General features: G+C 38.5%; 1 protein-coding gene across 2 annotated transcripts in view; it reads left to right on the top strand.

Moving 5' to 3' along the window:
- PTCHD4 (patched domain containing 4) overlaps window positions 1–25211 on the top strand; it is a 190272-nt gene extending 165061 nt beyond the window's left edge. For both annotated transcript variants that reach the window (XM_023587187.3, XM_004452791.3), the window contains one exon: window positions 20503–25211. In XM_023587187.3, coding sequence (XP_023442955.1) covers window positions 20503–22136 — 1634 coding nt within the window. In that variant the 3' untranslated portion in view covers window positions 22137–25211. The remainder of the gene's footprint in view (window positions 1–20502) is intronic.
- Window positions 25212–27088: the final 1877 nt, after the last annotated feature.

Here is a 27088-nt window from a genome sequence, read left to right as displayed (position 1 = left end):
TATTAAATAAGCAAATGTGTTCATTTCACAGTGGTCACACAGCAAGTCAAGTAGAAACTCAAAATGATAATTAAAAAGCCAATTACCACCTTCGCATTTATATTTTTGATACATTTTCTTCTACATTTACCATTTTTGGATAGAAGACAACAATATCTTTGAGAAGAGGTAAAGACTCAGGACAGCTGTAGTTTTGACTCACAAACCTGGAGCATTTATGTCACAATGTGAGAAAAACTGAAATTGATTAAAATAGCATTTCATATAAGACGTGAGTAAGGTTTTAGACGTCTTGGTATTGTGGTGAGGGTTCTAGAGAACTAGTAGGGACCTTGTGGAGTCTAACTCATGGCCATACACAACTGGTGTTCTTTGGTGATTATGGAGTCTTTATTATAGATTCTTTATTATCTTCATAAAAATACCAGTGTGTGCGTTTTAGACAAATGTGGGAAGCACAGGTCGCTTACTTCCAGTGAATGCTATCCATCGAGCATATTTTGTAGCTTCTCTTTGCCAGTGGGAAGCGACCAGCTAACCACATGTGACAGTCAATGAAATGATTCCCATGATGATAAAAAACAGTGTGGTGACCCACTCGGGGAGAAGCGGGAGGGATGCACATCTGGTCTCGTCCATGGATGGTTTGACACTGTCTCTCAAGGCCCACAGTGAGTGCTCCTGCAGACTCCCCGGTGTTGGTCTGGTCCAGGGTGGCAACGCTGGCAATGGCAAAGATAGGCAACAAAACTGACAATTCAGGCCAGCCCTGCTGCACAGAACGCCAGTAAAGAAAACCTCCAAATCTTTTAATTTTAATATATTTAGTTCATTTACAGACTCTGTAAACCCATCCAACAAGTATTCCTTGACTATTCAGTCTCATAAGAGAGAAATGAGTCTTTTGAGCACCTCCACAATTGTAGAGAACAGATTTTGTACAATGCTGACTTGACCGTATCTGTCACAGAAATCCCCCTGACCTCAAATTAGAAGAGAGTGTCACCATTCACTACAGTTCAGGAGCAGGTGGAAGATGGGTGACAATTCACATATAAATTCCAGAACCTTCTCTGCTTTCCTTACGTAACTGTAATTAAGAGATGATCACAAAAAATTATCATTTGCTATTCCCTGTAATGCTTCCATCTGCTTTTGGTCTTAGCAAGTTTTGATACAAAATATCTTATCAATACAAAACTCAAAAAGGTATTCCTTGAGTATCCACTACACCCCTGCCATTGCGAGATACTGAGGGGACAATAAAAAAATGACATGATTCTTGATTTTAAGGCACTTTCACTACTATATAGTGCATCCGGTGGAATTCCATGCAGAGTTCATCAAAGAAACAGTGAAAGTAATGAGATGATTGGCCTGGAGAAGGCAGAAAGAAATGTTTCCAATACTTCAAAGATGGGTATGTGACAGAATATTCCAAAGGATACAATTGGGGGCAGTGTCTGGAAATTCCACAAAGACTGATTTAAACTCCAAATATAGAAGAACTTTCCAATTTTAGAAGGTATATGGGCATCATATGCACTTGTTGGGCATTGTGGAAGGAGACAGTTGAGTATACTGTCTGCTCTAAGATTCTAGAAGGCTAATAACAAGATTGTGGCTATGTCTCTTTCCCTTGTTACATGCAGTACCACAATTTGCATATAATAAGTATTTAACATCTGCTGAGTAGTTCATTGATTTATTGAGAGGGTAGGCTATTGTATTGAAAATCCTTATCACAGTAAAATTTCAGAAATTGTTGAAAAGATAATAAATTTTAAAAGGTGCTGACATGCTTTCATCAGCTCTTTAGTTAACATTCTGGGCTCTGCATTGTGGTCACTTAATTATAGGTGAAAGTGTTATGAAATGAAATAATGTGGACCTGCTTTTTTTTTTTTTTTTTAGTTGCTGAGTTCATATATCTCTTAGTATTAGAAAACTTCAGGTCATTTATCTATCTTCTTGATGATTGTGTAGCCAAAACCATCCTTCCCTGGAGTCAGATTAACTGTTTTAAGTTATCTAGGAGAGTTTTCATTTTACTGTGTCATATTTAGTGTTTCTTGATTAATCTTCACCCAATGGAAATGAGCAGGACAAAGTCCATGAGGATTATCAAGAGGGTAAAGTGGAATGAGACATCACAAGAAAGCCATAAGAATTTCCTACAACTCTTATGAAGTTATGTTCAGTGACCTGGTATGGTATCTTGATTAACTGTCATTCTATTGATAACTTCAAGAATGAGTCACAGAAGTGTATTGGTGTGCTATAAGCATATAGCTAGGACCTCAGGTGAGTGTTCATCCTTAAATGAAAAATGATGGCCAATATTTTGACACTTTTAAATATGTGCTAAGAACTGTGGTAAATGCTCAGTGGGGATAATCTCAACAACACACTAAGGTAGGTACTTGCATTCTCTGCTCTGCATGTAAAAGGAAACTGACTTGTAGAGGGTTTTTGTTGGAGAACCTGTGCTAGGAGCCCTTTGCTGGGCTGTCCTCTGCCCCATCCCACCTCCTATTCTCACACTCTCCCCTTGCCTTCAGAAATTAACACCAAACCTTTTCTGAGACAATTCTTGTTTATAAATTTACTTACGGTAAGGCCAAGTGAATCTATGATTGCTTCAAGATGATTAGATTACAAGAAAATGCAGTAAGATAGTCTTTTCTACTAGAAAGGGAGTCTCTACTCAACAGGGATATATTTGAATGACATCCTGCTCTTTCACTTCTTTTTTTTTTTATTGATTTTGTAAAAATATTACATTAAAAAAAATATGAGGTCCCATTCAACCCCACCTCCCCCACCGCACCCCCCCCCCAGCAACACTCACTCCCATCATCATGACACATCCATTGCATTTGGTAATACATCTTATAAGACCCTCTGGCAAAGGTCTTCTTGCCCTGTCAGTTGGTAGAACTCAACAATTGCCCAACATGTCTGCTGCTTTCTCCTTTTGTATAATAATTATGTAAATCGCATAATAAATTAGAGGCTAAAAATCCCCCTTTCAATTTCTCTCCTGCTAAATAAAAGCAACTCTATTAGTTTATTTGGAATAATAACATATATTTGAGAAATGCCTCAACTAGTTGAGGCCACCTAACTAATACCCTTTATAAATGAGTACTTTTTCCACAATTCTTAACTTTTTCTATAATTTTAACTTTTTCCATAATTTATTTCAAAATAATAATCAGAGAAGAAAACAAACTCTGTCCTTGGCCAGTATCCACTTGATCCACACTCCCATACTTTCCACAACTACATAATATCTATTAATAGTTAACCTTTATGGGATCACTAATTGTATACCATGTATTTGTACTAAGGGATTTATATGTCTGTATCTCTTTTGACACAACAACACTTTGAAGCAGGCATGGTTATTCTCCCCCATTCTACAGATTAGTAAACTGACCCATGGGGTCTTTCATTTGTCCAAGGTCACTGTTGTGGGTCGTGTCCCCCCAAAAACATGTTGAAGCCCAAATCCTAGTACCTGTAAATGTGACCTTATTTGGAAGCAGATTGTTGGCAGGTGTAACCAAGTTAAGATGAGGTTGTAGTAGATTAGGACAGGCCATAAATCCTGTGACTAGTGTTTTTATAAGGAGAAATATATTAGAGACACAGACACACATAGAGAGAAGACTGCCATGTGAAGTGGAGGCAGAAATTACAGTGATGCAGCTAGAAACCAAGGATGACCAGCAACCACAACCTAGCAAAAGACAAGGAAGGCGTCTTCCCTGGAGCCTTCAGAGGGAGCATGGCTCTGCTGACACTTGATTGCAGATTTCTGGCCTCCAGAACTGTTGGCTTAAGCCACACAGTTTGTGGAACTTTGTTACACAGCCATGACTATGAATTTAACACCATCACACATCTGATAAAGGATAGTGTGGAGATTTAAAACCACAGAGTCCAAAGCCTTAACCAGTACACAATATTGTCCCTTCGTTATTGGTGCACCAAAGATCACTCTGAAGTATATATGTATATACTATATATATTTTTAGGTTTGTTTATTTATCCTCACCCCCCTTGTGGCTTGCTTGCTGTCTGCTCTCTGTGTCCACTCACTGTACATCCTACTGTATCTGCTTGTCTCCCTTTGTTGCGGCATCTTGCTGCACCAGCTCTCAGCGGACGTGGGCTGTCAGCTCTCTGCGGGCGCAGGCTATCAGCTCTCCGTGGGTGCAGGCGAGCCTGCCTTCACAAGGAGGCCCTGGGAAACGAACCCAGGGCCTCCCATATGGCAGACAGGAGCCCAATCGGCTGACCCACATCCACTTTCCTGAAGTATGTTTTTTAACAAATAACAGCTAACATTCACTGAGGGCGTCCTGTGTGCCAGACACTGTTCTAAACATATTACAATTATTATCTCATTTAATCTTCACATGAACCCTTTAAAATTGGTGCTATTTTAATCCTTATTTTTCACATAGGGAAACTGACTCACAGAGTAGTTAAATCTCCTTATATCGTGCATTATGTAGTGATGGAGGCAGAATTGGAACCAAATGCGTATTTTAAATGGCTACATATATTGCCTTTTCTTTTCTCGTTTTCTAGGGCTGATATAGATGAATACAAGCCTAATGCTGTATTCTTTAGAAAGATCTTCCCTAATAAAGTTAATCAACCAGTAAGTTGAATCAAAAAGGAAGTTCTGGATGGTTAATTTAATGACTATTCGAATGATCAGACTGATCCAATTCCTGAGCTTCCGGTTAATTGCATTTCCCTTGCCTTCAGGCCATTCTGTTCAAGGAGAATTCCTGCTCATGCAATGTGGTTATTTCATCTTTCTGGGTAAGAAAGTCAGCAGCAAAACACTTAGAGATGCCCCAGAAAGCTTGCCCATTGAAGCACTGTGCTTTTATCAAACGTTTGTGCTACAACTTTGAAAGATTTTCTCTTGAGTCATGTTTATTAGAAACCAAAACTAAGCATAATTTAAATTTGCTAAGATTCCTTCCATTTCAAATATATTTCCTAATGATTGAATCAGACATTTACAAAGCATGCCCTCAATACATTATAAAGCATCCTCCAACTCTTAGTGGTACAGAAATCCTAAGTCATCATCATTTTTTACCCTTTGCTAGATAGAAGACCTCCAAAGCTTATCCTTAAGGAACTGCTAAATTCAAATGTATGTATGTGACCTGGGTGTCAAATCATACAAATAGAAGTTATTAAGCTTCAAAGTAATGGCATTTTGGAATATCTCCCAAGTGGGAGACACTCAGGAAATATCTTTCAAATGAATGCATGAATGTTTTCTAATTAATTTTTGTTCTTGAAATGCTAAGATTATCTTCATTTTCATAGCTACAAGTGCTTGCATTTATTTTCTTCTCTTATGTGATCCCCTATTTGTAGTCTTGCTTTTTTTAAATATACACTGTGTTTATGTTATGTTGTCTTATAGTTTGTTTTGTTTTTTAAAGGTTTTATTTATTTCTCTCCCCTACCCCCCCAATGTCTGCTTTCTGTGTCCATTCGCTGTGTGTTCTTCTGTGTCCACTTGCATTATCAGGTGGCACCGGGCAACTGTGTCTTTTGTTGCATCATCTTGCTAGGTCAGCTCTCCATGGTATGGCACCACTCCTGGGCAGGCTGTGCTTTTTTTTACATGGGGCAGCTCTCCTTGCAGGGTGCACTCCTTGAGTGTGGGGCACCCATACATGGGGGCGCCCCTTGCATGTGGCAGCACTGCACATGGGCCAGCTTACCATATGGGTCAGGAGGCCCTGGGGATTGAACCCTGGACCCTTCATATGGTAGGCAGATGCTCTATCAGTTGAGCCATGTCCACTTCCCTGCCTTTTAGTTTTACATGGCTTTTCCTCCTGTGGGAAGGAAGATAGATAACCTCTATGTTATCTTCCTCTCAGAACATCTTCCCACTTCCCATATGCCCATCTTGCATTCTCTTTTCAGAAAGAACATAGCTAAACATTACTTCTACCAGGAAACCATCCCTTTTGCTAGAGGCAAGGTTTGGAAATTCAAATCCTCCAGTGCTTAACTCTCACTCAGTGCCCCTGCTCTAACTCCTACATTTGGTGAAACAACTTATAAGGTCAACCACAAAAACAAAGGTTTGAATTTATTTAATTTCACTCTGAAAATATTTATTATTTATTATAAAATGCCAATGCCTTCAAGCCAAAGACCACTGGAAATATACCTCTACTTGAACAAATTGGCATTTACTGACTCATGGCAACGAGGAAGAACACATACCATGAGGAATCATGGAACGTTTCCAGAAGAGGGTATTGGCTAGATGGGTGATTTGGGAGAAGTTTCAGGGAAGGAGGACTTTGCTCTAGGTTGGTTACTGTCAGAAAGAGAGGGCAACTCTGTACCTGGTTACCTTAATCATTCTTACATGTGGAAGATGAGAAGGCCAGAACAAGACTGAAGCTGAGATTGGTAAAGAAGCTCAGTTGTTCCTATTATTCTCAATGGGGACATGTTCATTCCATTTTATGTCTGAGATGAAGTTTGTCTGATGCTTTGTTTGTGCTTCTACGTGACTGTGGAATGGTGGTGTTTTGTCTCAACCCATCATGGTCCCAGCACAGCCTTGTCTAATGTTCTCTGCGAGTGTTTGTAGTCAACAGGACAGCACCACCCTTCACTGTGAACGCCACACCAGCTCCCAGCAACACCGGGGCCTACCTGACAGCACCTGGCTAAATTTATTAAATATTAATTTACTAAAATTGGGAAAGCATGGAAATGATTGAGAGGAAATGAAAAGCTTCTACATAGTCGTTTTTTCCCTGAACAGGAATATCAGGGGGAGAAGAAAGCAAGTCATGATGTGATGCTGTGTGCTGACTTTGCAGTTGTGCTTCAGCTCTTGGCAACACCTAGGTCCTGCAGCCAGAAAAGCTGGAAAGAGAGCACTAGGGATACCCCAGAAAAGGCAGCTCAGCTGTGGTGGTAAAATGTCAGTAACCAAGCTACATTCTGAAGCTGGCATCCAAGTCATCTGACTTGGAATGTTCTTCATGGCAAACATCCTGCAGTTTGTCATTCAGAATAGTGTGCCAAACACATATACTAAGTTATGTAAAACTCATAACAATTCTATGAGATAGAGCCCTTTGCTACCACCTTTTACAGATGAGGAAACTGAAATACGGAGATATTTTAAAAATATAAAACCTGAGCTAGGTCACAGATGTAAGAAGTGGGATGTAAATTCAAGCAGCCTGGCTCTGAGGTATGTGCTTCTAAAAATATTAAACCATGTTACTTACCTGGTCTGCCTACTTTGAGTATTAGAACCTTGACTGTAATTGTAGGTTGTGTGTGTGTATATATAGAGAGAAATATATATATACATACATTTTGACTTTATGTAGAACTGTAAAATAACTCATTGCAAACTCTGAAATGATACTATATGCTTTTCTTTTATACATTAAGATATGTATAAAATATACAACAGCTCTGAATATCATACAGTGCAAGTCCATTATTACATTCCATTTTTAAAATTAGGGATCTAATAAAACCCTGAAACTCCTTGCTAAGTGCCAAGGGATATGTTCGAATTCATTCTGAACATATCCCTACCTCTCTCCCTCTTGACTTCTCTGTGTTTTACCCAGCCCCATTCTGTACTGAGATGGGAACATTTCAAGAGGTGTTACTTCCTGCTTAAGAGTTACACTAAGATAGATGCTTACTCGTTGCACAACATCATCCAAGGTTTCCAGGTAAAGCCACCAGATATGGCCCTGACAACAGCAGCTTGGAGAACTCCTGTGGAAGAACTTCTATCCAATGCCTTTGTGGGCTATTTAGGCAAAAGCCTTGGCCATTCTTTATGAATTGAACAACTTAAGAGTGCTTGATAATCATCTAGAACATTCGTTCTAGCTGAGAGTTAGTTAAGAACAGTCATTCTACAAATGCACACTTATCACTATCTCTGGGTTAGTCACAATAGAGACTAGAAAAATGTGTTTTTAAAAAGTTGGTCATCTCTTAGATAGCAGGACCCCATTTCTACCTAGCTGAAGAGCAACTTGGAGAAATTTCTTTCCTTGCACCATCCATTCTCTATTAGATTTTCATAATGATGAACCGGCCAAATTAATGAATTACATACTAGTCTCTGAAACAGGCATCATTGATAAGTATCGCCACCTCTACCATAGAATCATTAGGAAGCACTTAACAATCATCCATCTCATAAAATGAGGGAAATTGTATCTATTTCACAAAGTCCTGTGCTAAATGTGGGACTGCTAATAATAGTAATTATTGTAAACTATATGCAGATTATTACCAATTCCACTCTACATTTATTGAGCACTTAGTATCTGCTAAATAATTGGAAAACAAAAATGGAAAAGATAGGTCCCTGTCTTGGACAATGAGGAGCTTAAAGACTGGTGTAAAAGATAAACACACCAATGGATAATTTCAGTTGAGTGTAATGAGTAAAGGTTTCTAACCTGGTAGGGCAGTGGAGGATGAGGAGGGTGAAGGAGAGGTGTTAGAAATGAGATAATGCTTGAGTGGTATCTTAAACATCTAAGAAGGAATCAGCAACTAGAGAGAAGAGAACCTTGCTAAACAAGTGAACAACAACTCAAAATGTTTGTTCAGTATCCAGATATTTGTTTCAGCCACTTAGATGGTATAATTGACTGGATTTCTTCCCTATTCATTATTCATTTGTTTGGTTGGCATCAGGAAGTCACAGTCTAAAAGCCCAATAAAACATAAAAATATTCTTCGCACCTATGCTTATGGGGTGATTTCTGCCAGCACAGTTATTGAAAGCCTAGCTAGCTAACCAAAGCAGAAATAACTGCAAAGAGAAGGGAGAAAGTTTTCTCTGGAGCAGGTTGTGAAAAGGAGTATGTGTTCTCTCTGTTTCTTTCCTCTCTGGTATAGGTGTCAAACTGTCATGTGCTGCTGAGGACTTAGGATGTTCCAGTGAAAAAGGAGAGTCACTAGATCTTCCTGAGGCAAATGTAGAGGATTCTAATTCTGCTGATTAGTAAAAACTAGAAACAGACAGATGAAGCATAATGAAGCAATATAACAATGAAGAACCCACAGGATTGCTAAGTGAATCAGTTACAATTAGTTCTGATTGGATTTGAGTTTTGTTAAGGCTATTTTCTTTGGAATTGTGAGTTTTAGAAAGATTAGGTTTAAAATTAAAGTGACAAGTGTAAAATTTGTATTAGAGTCACAGGAGAATATCTTTGCTTTCAAGGAAGTCACTTTATGCCCAGCCATGTCACCAGCGTTTTCCTACAGCAATGTTAGGTGCGATCACAGCATGGAAGTTAATATTGCCAGAGAAGGAGCTTAGAGAAATGTTGTTCAATGTGACTTGGAACCAGTTCTCAGAGAATGTCCATCTTACTTTAGAACTCAGCTTTATTTGTTAGAGAGTGATTCCTTAAGGCTCAGATGGGATTATAACCAGTTCTGTGCATTGTTCAGCTCACTTAGGAATGAATTCCATTTTCTTTGGTAACAAAAACAAGTTCGTTTTTTAAAACCATTTAACAGACTTTCTCTAGCATACCTGCAGCACCACAGCCAGAAGAACTCACGAGTCTTTTTTTTTTTTCATTTTTCTCATTATTAAACAGCAGAGCTTATTAAAACAGTAAGTAGGTATTTTAGCAGGCTGCCATTTCAGTACTCCTTGTTATTACACAATGCTTCTATTTGATTTCATTTAGAAAGTGGTCTCCCCAACATCTTTTAAGACTTTTGGAATATTCAAGACAAACATACAGACAACCAATCCTTTATTTCTATTAAAATCCCTCCTTGAATTTTTCCCCCAATTCAAACCACTGTCCAAATATTTTTCAGTCCTAAAAGTCCACTTTTTTTCATGCAACTTTGCTAAAGGAAATATCAGTCATCCAATAATGTTTCAGGTGTGCAACTTACTATATTATTCTAATGTATTATACGACTGCTTGGTAATGTAGTACGAAGAAGTCATAATCAAAATTTGGCATTCAACTTTTGGAACATTAAATAAAATGTACATTTCAGGCAAAACTTAACCTGCTGTACCAACAAGCTAATCTTTGCTGGAAAAAAAAAATGAATCACAATTACAAATATTGGAAAAACAAGAACCTCCTCCTAGCTTTTAGGTGTTTGTGCCTTTATTCATGTTATTCCCTCAGGCTGCACTGACCTTAACATCCCTTTCCTATCAAAACCTTTTGGAATGTTTTCTGATCCCTCAGAATTAATCACCTGCATGTTCCCAGTATACAGCACACGTCTCTACTTAGCAAGAATGCAATTCTACCGTTCTCCTCAGTTAACTGCTTGCATATATATCTCTCTCACCAGGAAGAACTTGAATAAACTCATTGATAAAACAAACTGAGCTCTTAGGTAGGACTTAATTGGAGGGAAAATGGGACAGAATCAAAGAACAGTCAAGACTGGTATATTAGTCAGCCAAAAGGGTGCTGATGCAAAATACCAGAAATAGTTAATTTTTATAAAAGGTGTTTATTTGGGGTAAGAGCTTACAGATACCAGGCCATAAAGCGTAAGTTACTTCCCTTACCAAAGTCTATTTCCACATGTTAGAGCAAGATAGCTGCTGACATCTGCCAGGGTTCAGGCTTCCTGGGTTCCTCCCTTCCCATGACTTGCTTCTATCCAGGCTCAGGGTTCCTCTCTTCCCAGGGCTCCAGTTTAAGACTTCAGCATCAAACTCCAACATCAAAACTCCAACAACATTAAAAACCTTCAACTCTGTCCTTTGCCATGCCTTTTATCTGTGAGTCCCCACCCACAAAGGGCGGGGACCTAACACCTGACTGGCATATTACTTAATCAAGTAAACCTCTGAATCCAATATAATATATTATGCCCAGAGAAAAAGATCAGTTTAAAACATAATCCAATATTTCCTTTTGAAATTCATCTATAATATCAAACTGCTACAACTGGGTTCCTGGGAATTAATATAATGAAAATAGTTGAGGACCTTGTTCAATGGAGCAAATCACACTCATGCCTGATACACGCATTACCATCTCAGATGGAGAGCCACCAGCATGCCTTGTTTGAATTTGGAACAGGACTTGCAGAGTAAGGATGGAACAATAGGGAATAAGATGCTATTAGAAAAAGCTAGGAAGGGAGCTAGGGTTCCTTTCAAGCATGGTTGAAATTGTTCCATCCTCAGAATGGGAACCAAAATAAAAAGTAGGAGACCAAGATAGAAGCCCAGACCTAGAGACTGAAAAAATGCTGCAAGGATTAGAAAGCAGGCTCTCCACAGTTGACAAACCTACTGGACATAGCAGCAAGAACGTCCAAATTCTAATTTCTCCTTGGAAGGAATACAGTTCTGTGAGTTAACTATTTATGTAGTTATCTATCTATCTAGATGGAGAGATGAATGGAGAGATGGGTGGATGGATAGAGTTGAGTAAATTAATTAATCAACTAATTAATAGAAAAAATATGCAAAATTGTTAATAGCAGTTATCTAGGTTGTGAGGTTATGCAATAATTTTTCTCCATTATTTTTCTACCTTTCCCAGATTTTCTATGGGATTATATCCTTGATTTTATATTCAGAATAAGGTGATTAATTATATGTGTATGTGCATGGGTGTACATATTATGTTTATTTATTTGGGTTAAACCAATACTTCTCAATCAGGAGTAAATTGGCATTGTCTGGAGATATTTTTGGTTGTCAAAACTGACAGTATGGGCAGGATGCTACTGGCATCTAGTGGATAGAGGCCAGGGAGGGATGCTATAAAATATCCTGCAATGCACAGGACAGCCTCCCACAGCAAAGAATTACCTGGTCCAAATGTCAATACTGCCAAGCTTGAAAAACCTTGGGTTAAACAAGTGACACTTGTCACTCCCTTCAGTTAAACCCATTGATCTTGTGCTTAGTTATTTTAGATTTAAGTTTATTTTTATATCTAAAAACCTAAGGAGCTCCTAGCATTTTTATAAAGTCTTTAATAAGCATTATTGAGCATTCAAAATAAGTAAATTATTTCATTGATTTTCACATTACAGCATTATTGCACATTAAATAAAACTAGACATAATATCTACAAAAATGCATCTTATTTTGGTCATATTTTCTTCCTAAACGTTTTCCCTGTTTCTTTAGTGTTTTTTTTTTTATTGACTTTGTAATAATATTACATTAAAAATATATATGTGAGGTCCCATTCAACCCCACCCCCCCACCCCCCCTCTCCCCCCCCAACAACACTCGTTCCCATCATCATGACACATCCATTGGATTTGGTAAGTACATCTTTGGGCACCTCTGCACCTCATAGACAATGGTTCACATCATGGCCCATACTCTCCTCTATTCCATCCAGTGGGCCCTGTGAGGATTTACAATGTCCGGTGATCACCCCCGAGGCGCCATCCAGGGCAGCTCCACGTCCCAAATACGCCCCCACCTCTCATCTCTTCCTGCCTTTCCCCATACCCATCGTCCACCATGTCCACTTTTCCCAATCCAATGCCACCTCTTCTATGTGGACATTGGATTGGTTGTGTCCATTGCACCTCTATGTCAAGAGGAGGCTCAGATTCCACATGGATGCTGGATGCAATCCTCCCATTTTCAGTTGTAATCACTCTAGGCTACATGGTATGGTGGTTGTCCTTCTTCAACTCCATCTTAGCTGAGTGTGGTAAGTCCAATAGATCAGATTGTAGGTGCTGGAGTCTGTTGAGGCTCAGGACCTGGCTATCACATTGTCAGTCCAGAGATTCAAATCCCCTAAATATATCTTAAACCCCAACATTAACTGCACCTCCAGCACATTAGCATGAAAGTCTTATGAAGGGAGATCCCATCTGAGTCCAGATTCATCACACATAAACACCATTTCCAAAGAGGGGCCATCTGCCCTGGTAGTTAACCCCATCGGCCATGACCATAACTCCCATGGGTCTCTTTAGCCCTCAAAGGAACCAATATCTGGGGGTTGTATCTGCTTTATCTGTCTCTCTGACTCTGCTCAGTTGTGCATGAGGGCAATCCTTCTGCCAGCCTCCAGACTCTTTTTTAGAAACTCGTAGCCATATAAACTCATTTCTCCTTTCCATTTCCCCCTTACTTTAGGTCAAACAGCATTTTAAAGTCATGGTATTTTATGTAGACATGGATATTCTGCTGATCCACATTGAACCTTCCGTATAAGGTCATTTTCCAGTTGCATCATCAGTTGGTAGTTGATAGTGGTCCCTCGTTGCCAGGGAGTCTCATCCCCGGGTGTCATGTCCCACGCTGAATCCCTAATTTTCAACAAGTTGCATTAGAATTGATGATCTCTGTCTCAGAATTATCCAAGTAAAAATGACTTTCTGCATTGAAAGACGTTGAAAAAGATTGTATTTCTTGCTTACCTTTATATCTTATATATTGGCTAGTGTAATTCCTTTTATATAGCAAAATCCAAATAAATATTTATATAAATATATTGAATTGAGTTGAATAATGTATAGCTCTTCTAAAAACAATTAACATAAGTTATAAGCATACAATGAATTTTAGAGTAAGTAGTAAGAAAGAATATAATTTTACACAGCACCTTTGTGTATCTGTTATTAGCAGTAGATTGTTATAGACTTCAGAAAAACAAAAGCACAAGCACACACAATTTAACCATGTATACATATGTAAGTAGAAAACATGGCTGAAGGTATCAGTACTTGAGACAGAGTTTTTCTCAAAATGGTGAAACTTAATTTGGAATTTATGATACTTCAATTAGAACTAAGCAGAATATATCCTTTCTAAGGAGAGTTAGTATAAATGAGATGCACACTCAGAGTATATATATGCAGTGATTATGCTGTTTACAAAACAAATATATTTGCAAGTGGAATCTCATTCTAAATGCCTATAAATTACTAATGTAGTCTTTTTTTAAATTTTTATTAAAGTTAATAGATCACATAGAATGTTACATTTAAAAAAACATGAGGTTTTCATATAACCCACACACTACTCCCCACCCCCATCATTTTTGTAAGTTGTATTTTTTTGAAGATACATACATTACCGAAAAGGTTACATTACAAAAAAAAACATAAGAGATTCTCCTATGCCCCCCATCCCCCACCCCACTCCTCCCACACTAACAACCTCCCCCATCATTGTGGCACACTCATCGCACTCGATGAACACATTTTGAAGCATTGCTGCACCATGTGGATAATAGTTTACTCTGTAGCTCACACTCTCCCCCCGTACATTCAGTGGGTTATGGCAGGATATATAATGTCCAGCATCAGACCCTGCAATATCATTTAGGACAACTCCAAAGTCCCAAAAAGGCCCCCTCATCACATTTCTTCTTCCCACTAGGGAGTGGGAAGTTGCCCTCAGAAACTACTGTGGTCACTTTGTCCCCATCAATGATACAATTTCTTCTATTAGTAGTCACAAAAGTTTTATAATAGAGTATCAGTAAATCCTCTTTAATCCATATTTTATTCCTCCATTCTGTGGGCCCTGGGATTGTGATGTCCACTCTACCTCTATATCAAGAGGGGCTTAGATTCCACATGGATGATGGATGCAATTCTCCTGCTTGCAGCTGTAGACTCCCTAGGTTCCCTGGGGTGGTGATTGACCATCTTCACCTCCCTGTTAGATGACCTATGTAAGTCCAACGAACCAGAGAGTAGGAGTTGCAACTCTGCTGAGGCTCAGGGCCCAGCTGGCACAAGGACAGTCCAGAGATTCAAGTCTCCTGAGTATACACCAACGCTAGCACCAACCAAAGGTTCAGTAAAAGTGACAGAAAAGGCATGTGTAGAAAGGTCACATCTGAATCTAACTCCATCACACTCAGGGCCACAAATTCCAAAGTAGGGCCCACTGACATGGTACTGAGCTCCAGAGCTATCTGCCATGACCATATCCCTGTGGGCCTCCATAGCCCTCAGGAGAATCAGTACCTGGGGTTGTATCCACTTTGGCTGTTTCTGGGGTCCTCCTGAGGAATGCATACGTGTAACCCCTCTAATGGCCTCCTGACTCTTTTTTGAAGACTCTTAGTCATATAAACTCATTTGTTTTTGCCATTTCCCCCTTTAATTCAAGGTCAAAAAGGAGTTTTTAACACATGATCCCACATGTGGGCTGAGATATTCTGCTAGTCTGAGTTGACTCTTTTATTCAAGGTCTTTTTCTATTTACATCACCAGCTGGTGCTTGGTAGTAATCCCTCAGCACCAGGGAGGCTCATCCCTGGGAGTCATGTCCCACACTAGGGGGAATGTAATGCATTTACATGCTGAGTTTGGCTTAGAGAGTGGTCATATTTGAGCAACATAGAGGCTCTCAGGAAGTAACTCTTAGGCACCCGGCAGCTCTAGGCCTAGTTCATATTTCAGGCACATAGACTCATAAGCATAGTCATCAGTATCAAGGGCTCATTGTTGGAAAATCCCTGTTTGTTGTTCTTTGCCGTTGCACTTGGTGGATTGTTGCTCTTCCATTGAGGAACATGATAGAGCTCCCCTGGTTAGGAACTCAGCACTCCCTCAATTGTCATTTGTAACTGTTAGCCAAACATTTTTATGCCCCCTATGTACATGCCCTGGAGAACTCCCTCCCAACCATGTGCCCTCCCATCAATAACACCCCACACCAGTGTTCCTCCCTTGCCATATTTGAACCTCTCTGTGGTTCAAAACTCCTTCAACAATGAAGCCTAATATATTGCCAAATTCAATTAATAGGAAAATGAAATATAGTGATAAGTTTAAAGATTAGAAGTATACATATAATTTAGAAATACTAAGGTAAAATAAAAATAAATTGGTATATTAATAAAAATGAACAATATTATAAAGATTTGTTTTTAACATTTCGCCTTTCATCACTGTAATAGGTGTTGCCTGTATGTACAGTGTCAAGGCACTTCCTTTCATTTCATCCTCAGTGTCTACATCTATTCCTTTAAAAAAATTTTTTCTAATTTTTAATTTTGCCTTCAAAAAAGTTTTCGATCACAGTAATTCATGTATACAATATATGGGACTCCCATAATGTAGTCTTGATTGTCTAAACTTTTAGGCTCTGTATAACATATTTATTAATTTACAAATAAACAATTTATTAAATGTTTTTTAAAAAGGATACGTTTTTGTGGAACTATTTAAAAATCAATCACTGAAGTTGTTTTAATTCAATAAGAAGTTAGTGGGCATCTTCTGAATAGCTATCATTTTGCCAGATGTTCTGCAGAGTATAAAAGTAACATAAAATGCATTCCCTGACCTTGAAGAATTTGCAATCTAACCAAAGAGATAGAACATATTCTGAGAAAATCATTTTGTTCCATAGCAAAATAGCATGTAATTGAGGGCTAAAATAAGTTACTTAAATAGTTTAAGGATCAAGGAAAAAATCCATATATCAGAAATGGTCAGATAAGGCTTCATGGAAAAGATGAGAATTGAGCTAAATCTTATCAGACCACAGAATTCTAATATAATCAGCAATGAAAAGGAAGGTATTGTACAGCAGAAGAAATTAGCATGAGCAAAGCTAAGAAGATCAGGCATGGCAAGTTCATAAGACAGTGATAAACTACCTAACTGTAGCTTGTAATAAACTTGAACTGCTTTGATGTGGCCAGATTATGGTGAGAATCAAATGGGGTGTGTATCAATAGGAATTCCCTGTAAAACATCTAAACCTATGAGTAAACCATGTCATTTCCAAACAAACTTTGGAATTCAATCTCTATCAGTCTAAAGTGGTTACTTGACCTAATATGGTTTAATATCATCTTCCCACATTTACAGACCTTTATACTATATAAAGAAAAACCTGGCCTACATTGTGTGCTAATGTTCCATAAAAGTGACCGTTAGCAAAGGCAAGCCAAATTTAGCCATGGTGCCATGTAGCCTTCTCCTCTAGTGACTACAAAGATAGCAAGAGACCTCATTTCTGAGGAGAGGTGCTCCAATTAAAGAATTTTTTTAATTACCCTAACCATTATCCTAATAAATTTTAGTCAAGAGAATTAGACAGTGAGGATTCTATTTGATTAAGAAATTTTGCCAAAGTTAGATATGAGCAATCACTGTTGTTTGTTAAGTATCATTACACTTAATTTAATTGCACATGTATGTTGAGCTAGTGATTAAATGAAAGAAGGAAAAATTAGAACCAAAAAAAATAATAACCTTGCCTTTTACCTAAATTCAAATTTCATGATGCTATTCATAAGAGACTCCTACGATAATCACATCCTTCTTGACTAGAGACCCAGAAAGGAGAACTATGGAAAATAAATGGGATTTACATTTGGCATAAGAACACCAATGCCTAGCTCCCTTCAATAACAATTAATAATTAAGAATAATTACCAAAATATATTGACCAATGTATCTTAACAGTTAAAGATTAGGGTCATATACATTAAAATCTGTATATACTATAATTAAATTTAGACCCCATGAAACAGGTTTGTTTAAAGGTTTATTTTATTTATTTATCCCACCCCACCCCCTCCTTGTTTGTCCTTGCTGTCTACTCTCTGTGTCCATTTGCTGTGTGCGCTCTGTGTCTGCTTGTCTTCTCTTTAGGAGGCACTGGGAACCGAACCTAGGATTTCCCATGTGGAAGAGAAGTGCTCAGTCACCTGAGCCACCTCAGCACCCTGGTTTGTTGTGTCTCTCATTGTGTTTCCTCTCTGGGTCTCTTTTATTGCACCACCTTGATGCATCAGGTCACCGGGCCCACCCACTGCACCAGTTCGGGCACCAGAAAACAAACCCAGGATCTCCCATGTGGTAGGCAGAAACCCAATCACCTGAGCCACACCCACTTCCCAAAACAGGTTTTGATAAATGTAAACTTACCTACAAAACTGAATTTTTCAATTAGGAATAGGTTCAGCTGCATATAGTAGACATTCATAGTGGCTTAGTCAAATGAAGATTTGGTTTTCTTACTTTAAAGAGAATTCCAGAGTACAGGAGCCAGGGCTCTTATTGGTAGCTCCGTGATGTCATTTAGCACAAGGTTCCTTCAGTTTTACTAACTGGCATTTAGATGACTTCTGATTACATTGTATTGATCAGAACGGTGTCACATGTGCTACGTGTGGCTGAAAGGAAGTTGGGAAATAAACTTGTTAAATGTGCATGTTGCTGCTTTCACAGCATAAATTCAGAGTGATTGTAGGGAGGCCCCAGGTATTATTATATGTTCGTTAATGCATCATTAAGTGAATTAGATCTCTAACACATAACTCTTATATCTAGGTGCCACATAAAGTCCATTTTTCAGGATTTTTCAAACTAGGTCATTCTGTGCCTTTAAGCTATATCTTGGTCTAATGGATCTCTTGGAGATCAGCCCAAACACAGCTTGTATCCATTCACAGAAAAGGCTCCTGTGTAGTATTGTTATGCTTGCAAGGGCAAGAGTGCTCTATGAAGGTCTCCACTCACTTACAAAGTTACCCTGATGTGTTGTGGGTGACAACTGACAGAGTCGATTTAGGGAAGCGTAAAAAAGGGAAAGTGCAGATATGGTATAATAGTTTTTCTTTTATTTAAAAAAAAAATTGCTTCTTTTTCTGCTCTACCTATCAAGGGAGCAAGTGGTGGTATCTTAACAGCTGTTCAGTTCCTGGAAATAGCCCAGTACCTAACAGAGTCTGCCACATAATAAATGCTCAATTAATATTTCCTGGATATTTTTGCCTACTTACCCTTATCTAAGAGTGTACAGAAATCAATAGAAAGAAGCACTCTTCATCCACTTTATTTTTTCCACGCTTTATTTATTTCTATTTACATATTTTCTAATTAAATTGTCTTTTTTAAAGATACATAAATCCACAAAAAAGTTACTTTAAGAAATATAAGAGGTTCCCACATATACCCCACACCCCACACCCCCACTTCTCCCACATCAACAACCTTCCTTATCATTTTTTTTGCTTTTTTTGGTCTTTATTTATTTTTTAATGTTACATTAAAAAAATATGAGGTCCCCATATACCCCCCACCCCCCCTCACCCCAATCCTCCCCCCATAACAACAACCTCCTCAATCATCATGAGACATTCATTGCATTTGGTGAATACTTCTCTGAGCACCGCTGCACCTCATGGTCAATGGTCCACATCATAGCCCACACTCTCCCACAGTCCACCCAGTGGGCCATGGGAGGGCATACAATGTCCGGTAACTGTCCCTGCAGCACCACCCAGGACAACTCCAAGTCCTGAAAATGCCCCCACATCACATCTCTTCCTCCCACTCCCTACCCAGCAGCCACCATGGCCACTTTCTCCAAACCAAATGCCACATTTTCTTCGATTACTAATCACAATTGTTCATGAATAGAATATCAGTAAGTCCACTCTAATCCATACTCTATTCTTCCATCCTATGGACCTTAGAATGGTTGTGTCCACTCCACATCTATATCAAGAGGGGGCTTAGATTTCACATGGATGCTGGATGCAATCCTCCTGCTTTCAGTTGTAGGCACTCTTGGCTCCCTGGTGTGGTGGTTGACCTTCTTCACCTCCATGTTAGCTGAGTAGGGTAAGTCCAATAAAACAGAGTATAGGAGTTGCCAGTCTGTTGAGGCTCAGGGCCTGGCTATCACATGGTCAGTCCAGAGATTCAGGTCCCCTGGATATACATCTTCATCCACTTTAATGAGGCAATCATAACATTTAGCAAGCATTTGCATTGTATGAAAAAAGACCCTGTGAAGAGCCCAGAGGAAGAAAGTTCTTGCCATAAAACTCTCATTTTCAAGGTCTTGCCCTGTCTTTTATGCAGCCTGGCAACTTTTTTCTTTATTCAATCCCAATGTTCATTAATCAAATCTATAGGAATTGATTTCTAAGCCATTTGGCCACCAAGCAGATTATCAATATTGTAAAATCAATTTAAATCCATATTTAAGTCTTTAAAATAATATTGTAATTTCCTAAATCAGTATATAAATCAGCTTGAAGTGGGGGTTAGGGATTATCAATCAATCAGTTGACCAAGCACTTGAATTGATGTTGAGGAGAATGTGAAGATGCACAAATAACAGCTCCTGCCCTCAACAATTTGTGGTCCATGTGGGAAGTCAATATGAATGCAGTGGGGAAAATCACTCAATAATGTATTAATAACATTATGGACACAACTTGTCTAATTAATAGAACAGACAATAAATGTTTCCTTTAGCCTAGAAAACCAATAAATTTGAACCTAGATAAACTGGAAATAGGTACCAAATATATCCTGTTGCGGAACTCAAATTTTGTGGCCTGACAGAGGGTCCATAGCACTTTGAAGTTTAGAATATAAAGTACTATTTGGCAAAAATTCACTTAATCAAAGCAAGAAACTAAATATATATATATATATATATTGTTCTTCTTTTTTTAACACTAGGTCATGGAACAAAAGGAGTATTTGAGCTTCTGTCTGGATGGCGGAGAACCAGAGAGAATTTACCCTTCAAAGATAGGGTAGCAGATGCCTATTCTGATGTGATGGTCACCTATACCATGACCAGCTCCCTATACTTCATCACCTTTGGCATGGGTGCCAGCCCATTCACAAATATAGAGGCTGTGAAGGTCTTCTGTCAGAACATGTGTGTCTCCATTCTGTTGAACTACTTCTACATTTTCTCCTTCTTTGGCTCCTGTCTGGTCTTTGCTGGCCAACTTGAGCAAAACCGCTACCACAGCATCTTTTGCTGTAAGATCCCTTCTGCAGAGTACCTGGACCGCAAACCTGTGTGGTTCCAGGCAGTGATGAGTGATGGGCACCAACAGACCTCCCATCATGAGACGAACCCCTACCAGCACCACTTTATACAGCACTTTCTCCGTGAACATTACAATGAATGGATTACCAATATCTATGTGAAGCCATTTGTAGTCATCCTTTATCTCATTTATGCGTCCTTCTCCTTTATGGGATGTTTGCAGATCAGTGATGGAGCCAACATCATCAATCTACTAGCCAGTGATTCTCCAAGTGTTTCCTATGCCATGGTTCAGCAAAAATATTTCAGCAACTACAGCCCTGTGATAGGCTTCTACATCTATGAGCCCCTTGAGTACTGGAACAGCAGCGTCCAGGAGGACCTACGGAAGCTCTGCAGTGGGTTCACTGCAGTGTCCTGGATGGAGCAATATTATCAGTTCCTGAAAGTCAGCAACATCAGTGCCAATAACAAGAGTGACTTCATCAGTGTCCTGCAAAGCTCTTTTTTAAAAAAGCCAGAATTCCAGCATTTTCGGAATGATATCATCTTTTCCAAGGCAGGGGATGAAAACAACATCATTGCTTCTCGCTTGTATCTGGTGGCCAGGACTAGCAGAGACAAGCAGAAGGAAATCATGGAAGTGTTGGAAAAGCTGAGGCCTCTATCCCTCTCAAAGAGCATCCGATTCATCGTGTTCAACCCCTCTTTTGTTTTCATGGACCACTATGGCTTGTCTGTCACAGTGCCTGTTCTGATTGCAGGCTTTGGTGTTCTCCTGGTGTTGGTCCTGACTTTTTTTCTCGTCATCCACCCTCTGGGAAACTTCTGGCTAATTCTTAGCGTCACCTCAATTGAGCTGGGCGTTCTGGGCTTAATGACATTATGGAATGTCGACATGGATTGCATTTCTATCTTGTGCCTTATCTACACTTTAAATTTCGCCATTGACCACTGTGCACCACTGCTTTACACATTTGTATTAGCAACTGAGCACACCAGAACACAATGTATAAAAAGCTCCCTGCAAGAGCATGGAACAGCCATTTTGCAAAATGTTACTTCTTTTCTTATTGGGTTGGTCCCCCTCCTATTTGTGCCTTCAAACCTGACCTTCACACTGTTCAAATGCTTGCTGCTCACTGGGGGTTGCACACTTCTGCACTGTTTTGTTATTTTACCTGTGTTCCTAACCTTTTTCCCCCCTTCCAAAAAGCACCACAAGAAAAAGAAACGTGCCAAACGAAAGGAGAGAGAGGAAATTGAATGCATAGAAATTCAAGAGAACCCTGATCATGTCACCACAGTCTGAAGGGTATAGACTAATGGATTATTTTTCTTTTCAAGTATTGCACAATGATGCAGGGCGAGTATAGCTCAGTCCTCAGCTGCTTGGGCTAGCCAGGGATAACAAGGCAAGTCAGATTATAGGTGAATTATTTATGACACATCAAGGTGCCCATTTCTTGGAAGGAAGAAAGAATAAAAAGAGGGATGAAAGTTCTTTGAAACCTTGTTCTCCACTAAGGATATGTTTCTGGACATGATCATAGAGCTCTTCCAAGGAATGGACAAATCAATGGAGTAGGAAGATAGAAGGCCAACAGAACTAACTGCTCTTAAACGAAATATGTTTAGGAGAGATGGGGAAGAGAGGGAAGAGGTTCTCCCAAGTAGGAAAAAAGACATAGAAATGTCAAAGTTACCATGGCACTTTTCATACTTGTTTTTTGAACAGGATGGTCAAAGGAAACCTATGCACTTGGGAAGTACATATTTAATCCCGTCTAAACCAAAGGACTTCCCAATCCACTTTTTGTGTACATATATATGTATATATATTATATATACATATACTTCGATTTGTCTTTCGTGTACATTGAGGTTTGTATGGAGGGAAGTGTACATTTGTAGATGGGTTGGCCATTCTCTACAAAGTCAAACCAACCTTGGCCAAATTGATAGATTCTTTAATGACCATTCAAAATCAGCTGAGATGTTTTAGAAGCAAGGATGTCATTCAATTGTGTGATAAGCAAAATAAGCAGATGAGTCTATAAGATCTGGCATATCACATTACCAGCCTTTGAGAAGCTTAATTTGGATGACTGGATGACTTAGCCAAAAAGACAAAAGGCAATTGAGTTAATTACCATGTGGACAGGGTATAAAATTCACATTAAAGCTAAATGGTTCATGTGGCTTTTCATTGGCTTTAAATGGCTCTCTGTATTTGCAAAGGCTGATATAGCTGCTTTGAGAGAGCTCACCCAACTACAAATGAGCACTTTCCATATATTGTCCATATGTACGTGTTTAAGGGTATGCAAATGTATGAGTTGGGGTACTCTATAGTTGTAGGGTTACCATTTTATATGGTGAAAATATACTGCCATGGAATATAGATAATTCATACAAGAGAAAGGAGACATAATTAGGAAATGCAAGAGTGAAATAGAGTAAAATGAACGATCCCCACGCATCATATGATATTAACTGGTTCTTAGCATAAAGCAAATATTCTAATCCTATAAACTCTAGTGTGTTCCTTGCATTAAGATTTGGAACAATAACCCAGGCCACGATCACTGTAGTAGTGGTCACTATAACTACTGCAATATTGTTTTGTAGCTTCCTGTAATATCGTTGTTCTTGCTACCTGGAAAGTGCCCCTCAGCTGGTCCACCACACAGGGTGATCACAGCTCTCCACAGGTAGCATATTAACTAACTGCTGCTGGATTCTTTCTCAAAAAAAAGTACAGAGGCAAATGGTTTCATTGAGTTAAAGTTTAAAACTGCTCCCTAGCAGATAGACTCAGTGTATTGCGTGCTTACTGGGATTAACGCTGTGCTTCTTGTCACAGAAATTTGCTAGTTAAAAAGCTTTTTCCATACCAAGCAGTAAAATAACTTAATTTTCAGGTAGGACTGAACAAATGGCCAATGATTATAAAATCAGCTAGTAATATAATTGAATATTAAAACCTAAAAAATACTTCTGGATTGAATTCAGAAAAAGAGATAAAAATCATTCAATTCTGGTTGCAGTGTTTGTAAATGAAGTTGATAGATTAATGAAGTGTGCGTGTTTTTCCCAATAATGAGTTTACCAGAACTTTAAGGGAAAGAATAGTCTTTAGGATGAAAAACATATGAACAAATTCTTATTTTAATGAGTGGAATTTGTTTTGTCCTACCTTGAGATTACTGACTTTCCAGTAGAAATGATCTATGTCTGCCTTCTTGTGTTCATCAGGACAGTCTATAGATTTGGGTATGAAAAGAATTACCTGTGACCATCGGGTTATTGTTTCTACATAAAAGTCATGTCACAGATAACCTTAACCTTTTGCTTCATGAACTCCTCTGCTGAGATGAACTGGTCTTTGTCACTGCAGACCTCCAAACCATGATCCCATATCTGAAGTAGAATTTTTTGAGGGGTTTTGTTTGTTGGCTTGTTTGTTTTAGTGGGGGAGGCATTCCCTCTTTCATAGATTATTCCTCAATTGTGAAGTTTTGTTTTACATCCTTTCAAAAAATAGAATGTAACCGGCTGAGAAATTCCTTTAGCTATCAGTCCACTTTCTTGCCTTTTTGGGTCAATTTTCTCTTGATTATCATAGCTTATTCCACGGGCAAAGAAGACTGATATGCTCATTTATAATGAACAAGTCAAGCACGCCAGTGGCCAAATTCATATGAGGATAGTGGCATACATACACTGGCAAATCACAGCAACAGCTCTAATATCATTTATCCATCTAAACAGTGTCTGTTTGGATGGAGAAAACAACTTTCTTTTACGTTGTGTCTTTAAGGATTAAAGTGTAAGTCAAATATGAATTTTACATTATTCAAATAACTAGATGGGTGGCATTTTGGAAGGCACATTATCTTTTCCAGGATTCCATGGTACTCTTTAGTGAACTGTAGCAATAATTTACTGAAATGAAATTCCTTGTTCTGGGAGAGTTAATATGCTACCCAAAATGTCTTAGCTCACTCCTAGAGAACAATTTAAGCCCTAACTGAGCATCACTGTGAAATAGATATTTCCAAGAATTCCATTTACTGAATTCCAATACACTTCCTAAAATATGAGATCATGATTTGCAGGTAATCCATCCCCCTCCTCCCCAACCTCGGTCTTTTGGTAACTTGTCTGCACCTTTTTGTAGTTATTTCAAAATTGTTTTACCCATTTGCAAAGTAGGTATGGTGTTCAAATTAGGAACTTATCTACTGCCAACAGATGACCAATCTACTTTTAGAAGAGAAGAAACTTGTGGAAAATATCACAGATGTGTAGAATATTTTATTTAATTCAAAAGAGCTTTTCCCTTAAAGTAAGAGATATTTTATTTGGACAAAAAAAAAAAAAACACCTCTCCTAGATTTAAATTACAATGTGAATTTGTTTCCTCTGGTCAGAATTTACATTTGATTTAGAAATTACTGTATGAGCTCCACTCTCAGTGATGGTAAAGAAAACTTCAAAGAGGTATTCACCAAAATTACTGAAAGAGATTTGTTGCATGAGATAATATCTAGTTGATTTGCTAAGAGTTAATTCATAACCTCTGATGGTTAAAGGCCATCACTTGCTAACTAAGACCATGCTTAACTTATGTAATTGAAAGGTGTGTTTAAATGTCTTCCCATGAATTCTCCCAATGACCATGAACTTCTTTGAAGGTTGTGCATGAATATTCTATGAAAGAATTATTCTCCCCTGTAGTTGTATCACGTGCGTGTTCTCTTTCCCATTTGATTCCTATTTATTTCCTCAGACTTTAGGTTTTACCTTGTAAGGTGAGAAGAAGAATTATGACAAGTGAAGCTCCTATAATAGACATTCTTGCAATTCAATTCAAGAGGGTGAGAGCTTTGTCCATTTTGTAATTATCCATTGCAATTTCCCATACTAACCTAATCATTATATGTTTGTGGTTAGAGCTAGGGATTAACTATTGCCATTCAGAATTACATGTATTTTTATAAGTTGACTGTAAACAACTTAACAACAGTCACATATTTTTATGACAAATAGTTACGAATGTTCTGCACTATGCATGCATTGTTACTAGTACCTAGATTTTTAAAGACTATTTTCAGGATTACTGCACTTTTTAATAAAACTCTCATATGACCTATTCATATATGCCTGGTGGACTTTGATCACAAGGCTCTAAAGTCCACCAAAAATGTTCCATCCCAAGGGAAGTGATTTATGAATTGCCTTCCTGGATCTCAAAAGCAGCAACCTCTCCTACAATGCCCTCTGGAAAATCCCACAGCCTAATCTGGATTCCAGGTAAAGGGTCTAGCAGATTTTGTCATTAATCAGCAATGAAACATACTTTCATGTTCTGCATTTGCATCCTATGGTGAATCAGAGACTACGGTAATTTGAAACTGAAATTTAGATGTTGTCTCACAGGGTTAGGAGTGCTCAGTGACTGATTCAACTTGACTCCTTCCGGGGAGATTTTTCTGTTCAGTCTATTTTGTTGGTGTTTGAAAATGGTATTGATAATCCTTTCAGATGTAAACCTGAAAACTGTCATTTACTCCAAAGGAGCTTTAGAAGCACTTTTGCTTTTTTTTTTTTTTTTTAAAAAAAAAGCTTGTTCTTTCTGTATTGCCAAAAAATTCTGTGACATATTTTATGGCATTGACCCAAAATGTATCCTTGGCTGAACTGGCATGACCTATGACCTTTAAATCTCCCCATCTTTAAACTGAATATAAAAGTATCATCACTATAGCATAGACATTTACATCAACTTTTTAAAGCAATGATCAACAGATATATTGTGTGTGGGGGGAGTGAGAATAAGCTAGCTTTTCTTTATTAGTTTGCCTTCAAAATCATGACTGCAAAGATATTAATCCAAATGAAAGCAACAAAACCTTCTTTCCATCAAGTCTAGGATGGGAGGAACTGTGTATAGGTATAGTGGCAGTGAATTATTTTTATTTCTAAACTAAAAGACCAAGATTTTTCACCATCATCTTCTAGTTAGGTGGACAAGAGGTGGCATTCTGTGTTTGAAGTAGAGTGCAATTGGATCAGGCAACATTTGGAAGGACGTTGAAAGAAGATGAACCCACATGTTCAGAAATCAAGATGTCTGTAAGTAGGTATGATAGAAGAGGTGGGAAAATACCACATATTTCATGGTTTAGAATACAGAGACTTGCATGGTGCTTCAAACTATAGATTTCTAACTGCTGGCAATTTGACCATATGCAAAGA

The sequence above is a fragment of the Dasypus novemcinctus genome, chromosome 11 (genome assembly GCF_030445035.2).
Source record: "Dasypus novemcinctus isolate mDasNov1 chromosome 11, mDasNov1.1.hap2, whole genome shotgun sequence".
In the NCBI taxonomy this organism is placed as follows: Eukaryota; Metazoa; Chordata; class Mammalia; order Cingulata; family Dasypodidae; genus Dasypus; species Dasypus novemcinctus.
Note: the sequence above shows the minus strand (reverse complement) of the source record. Positions and strands in the feature narration are given on the sequence as shown.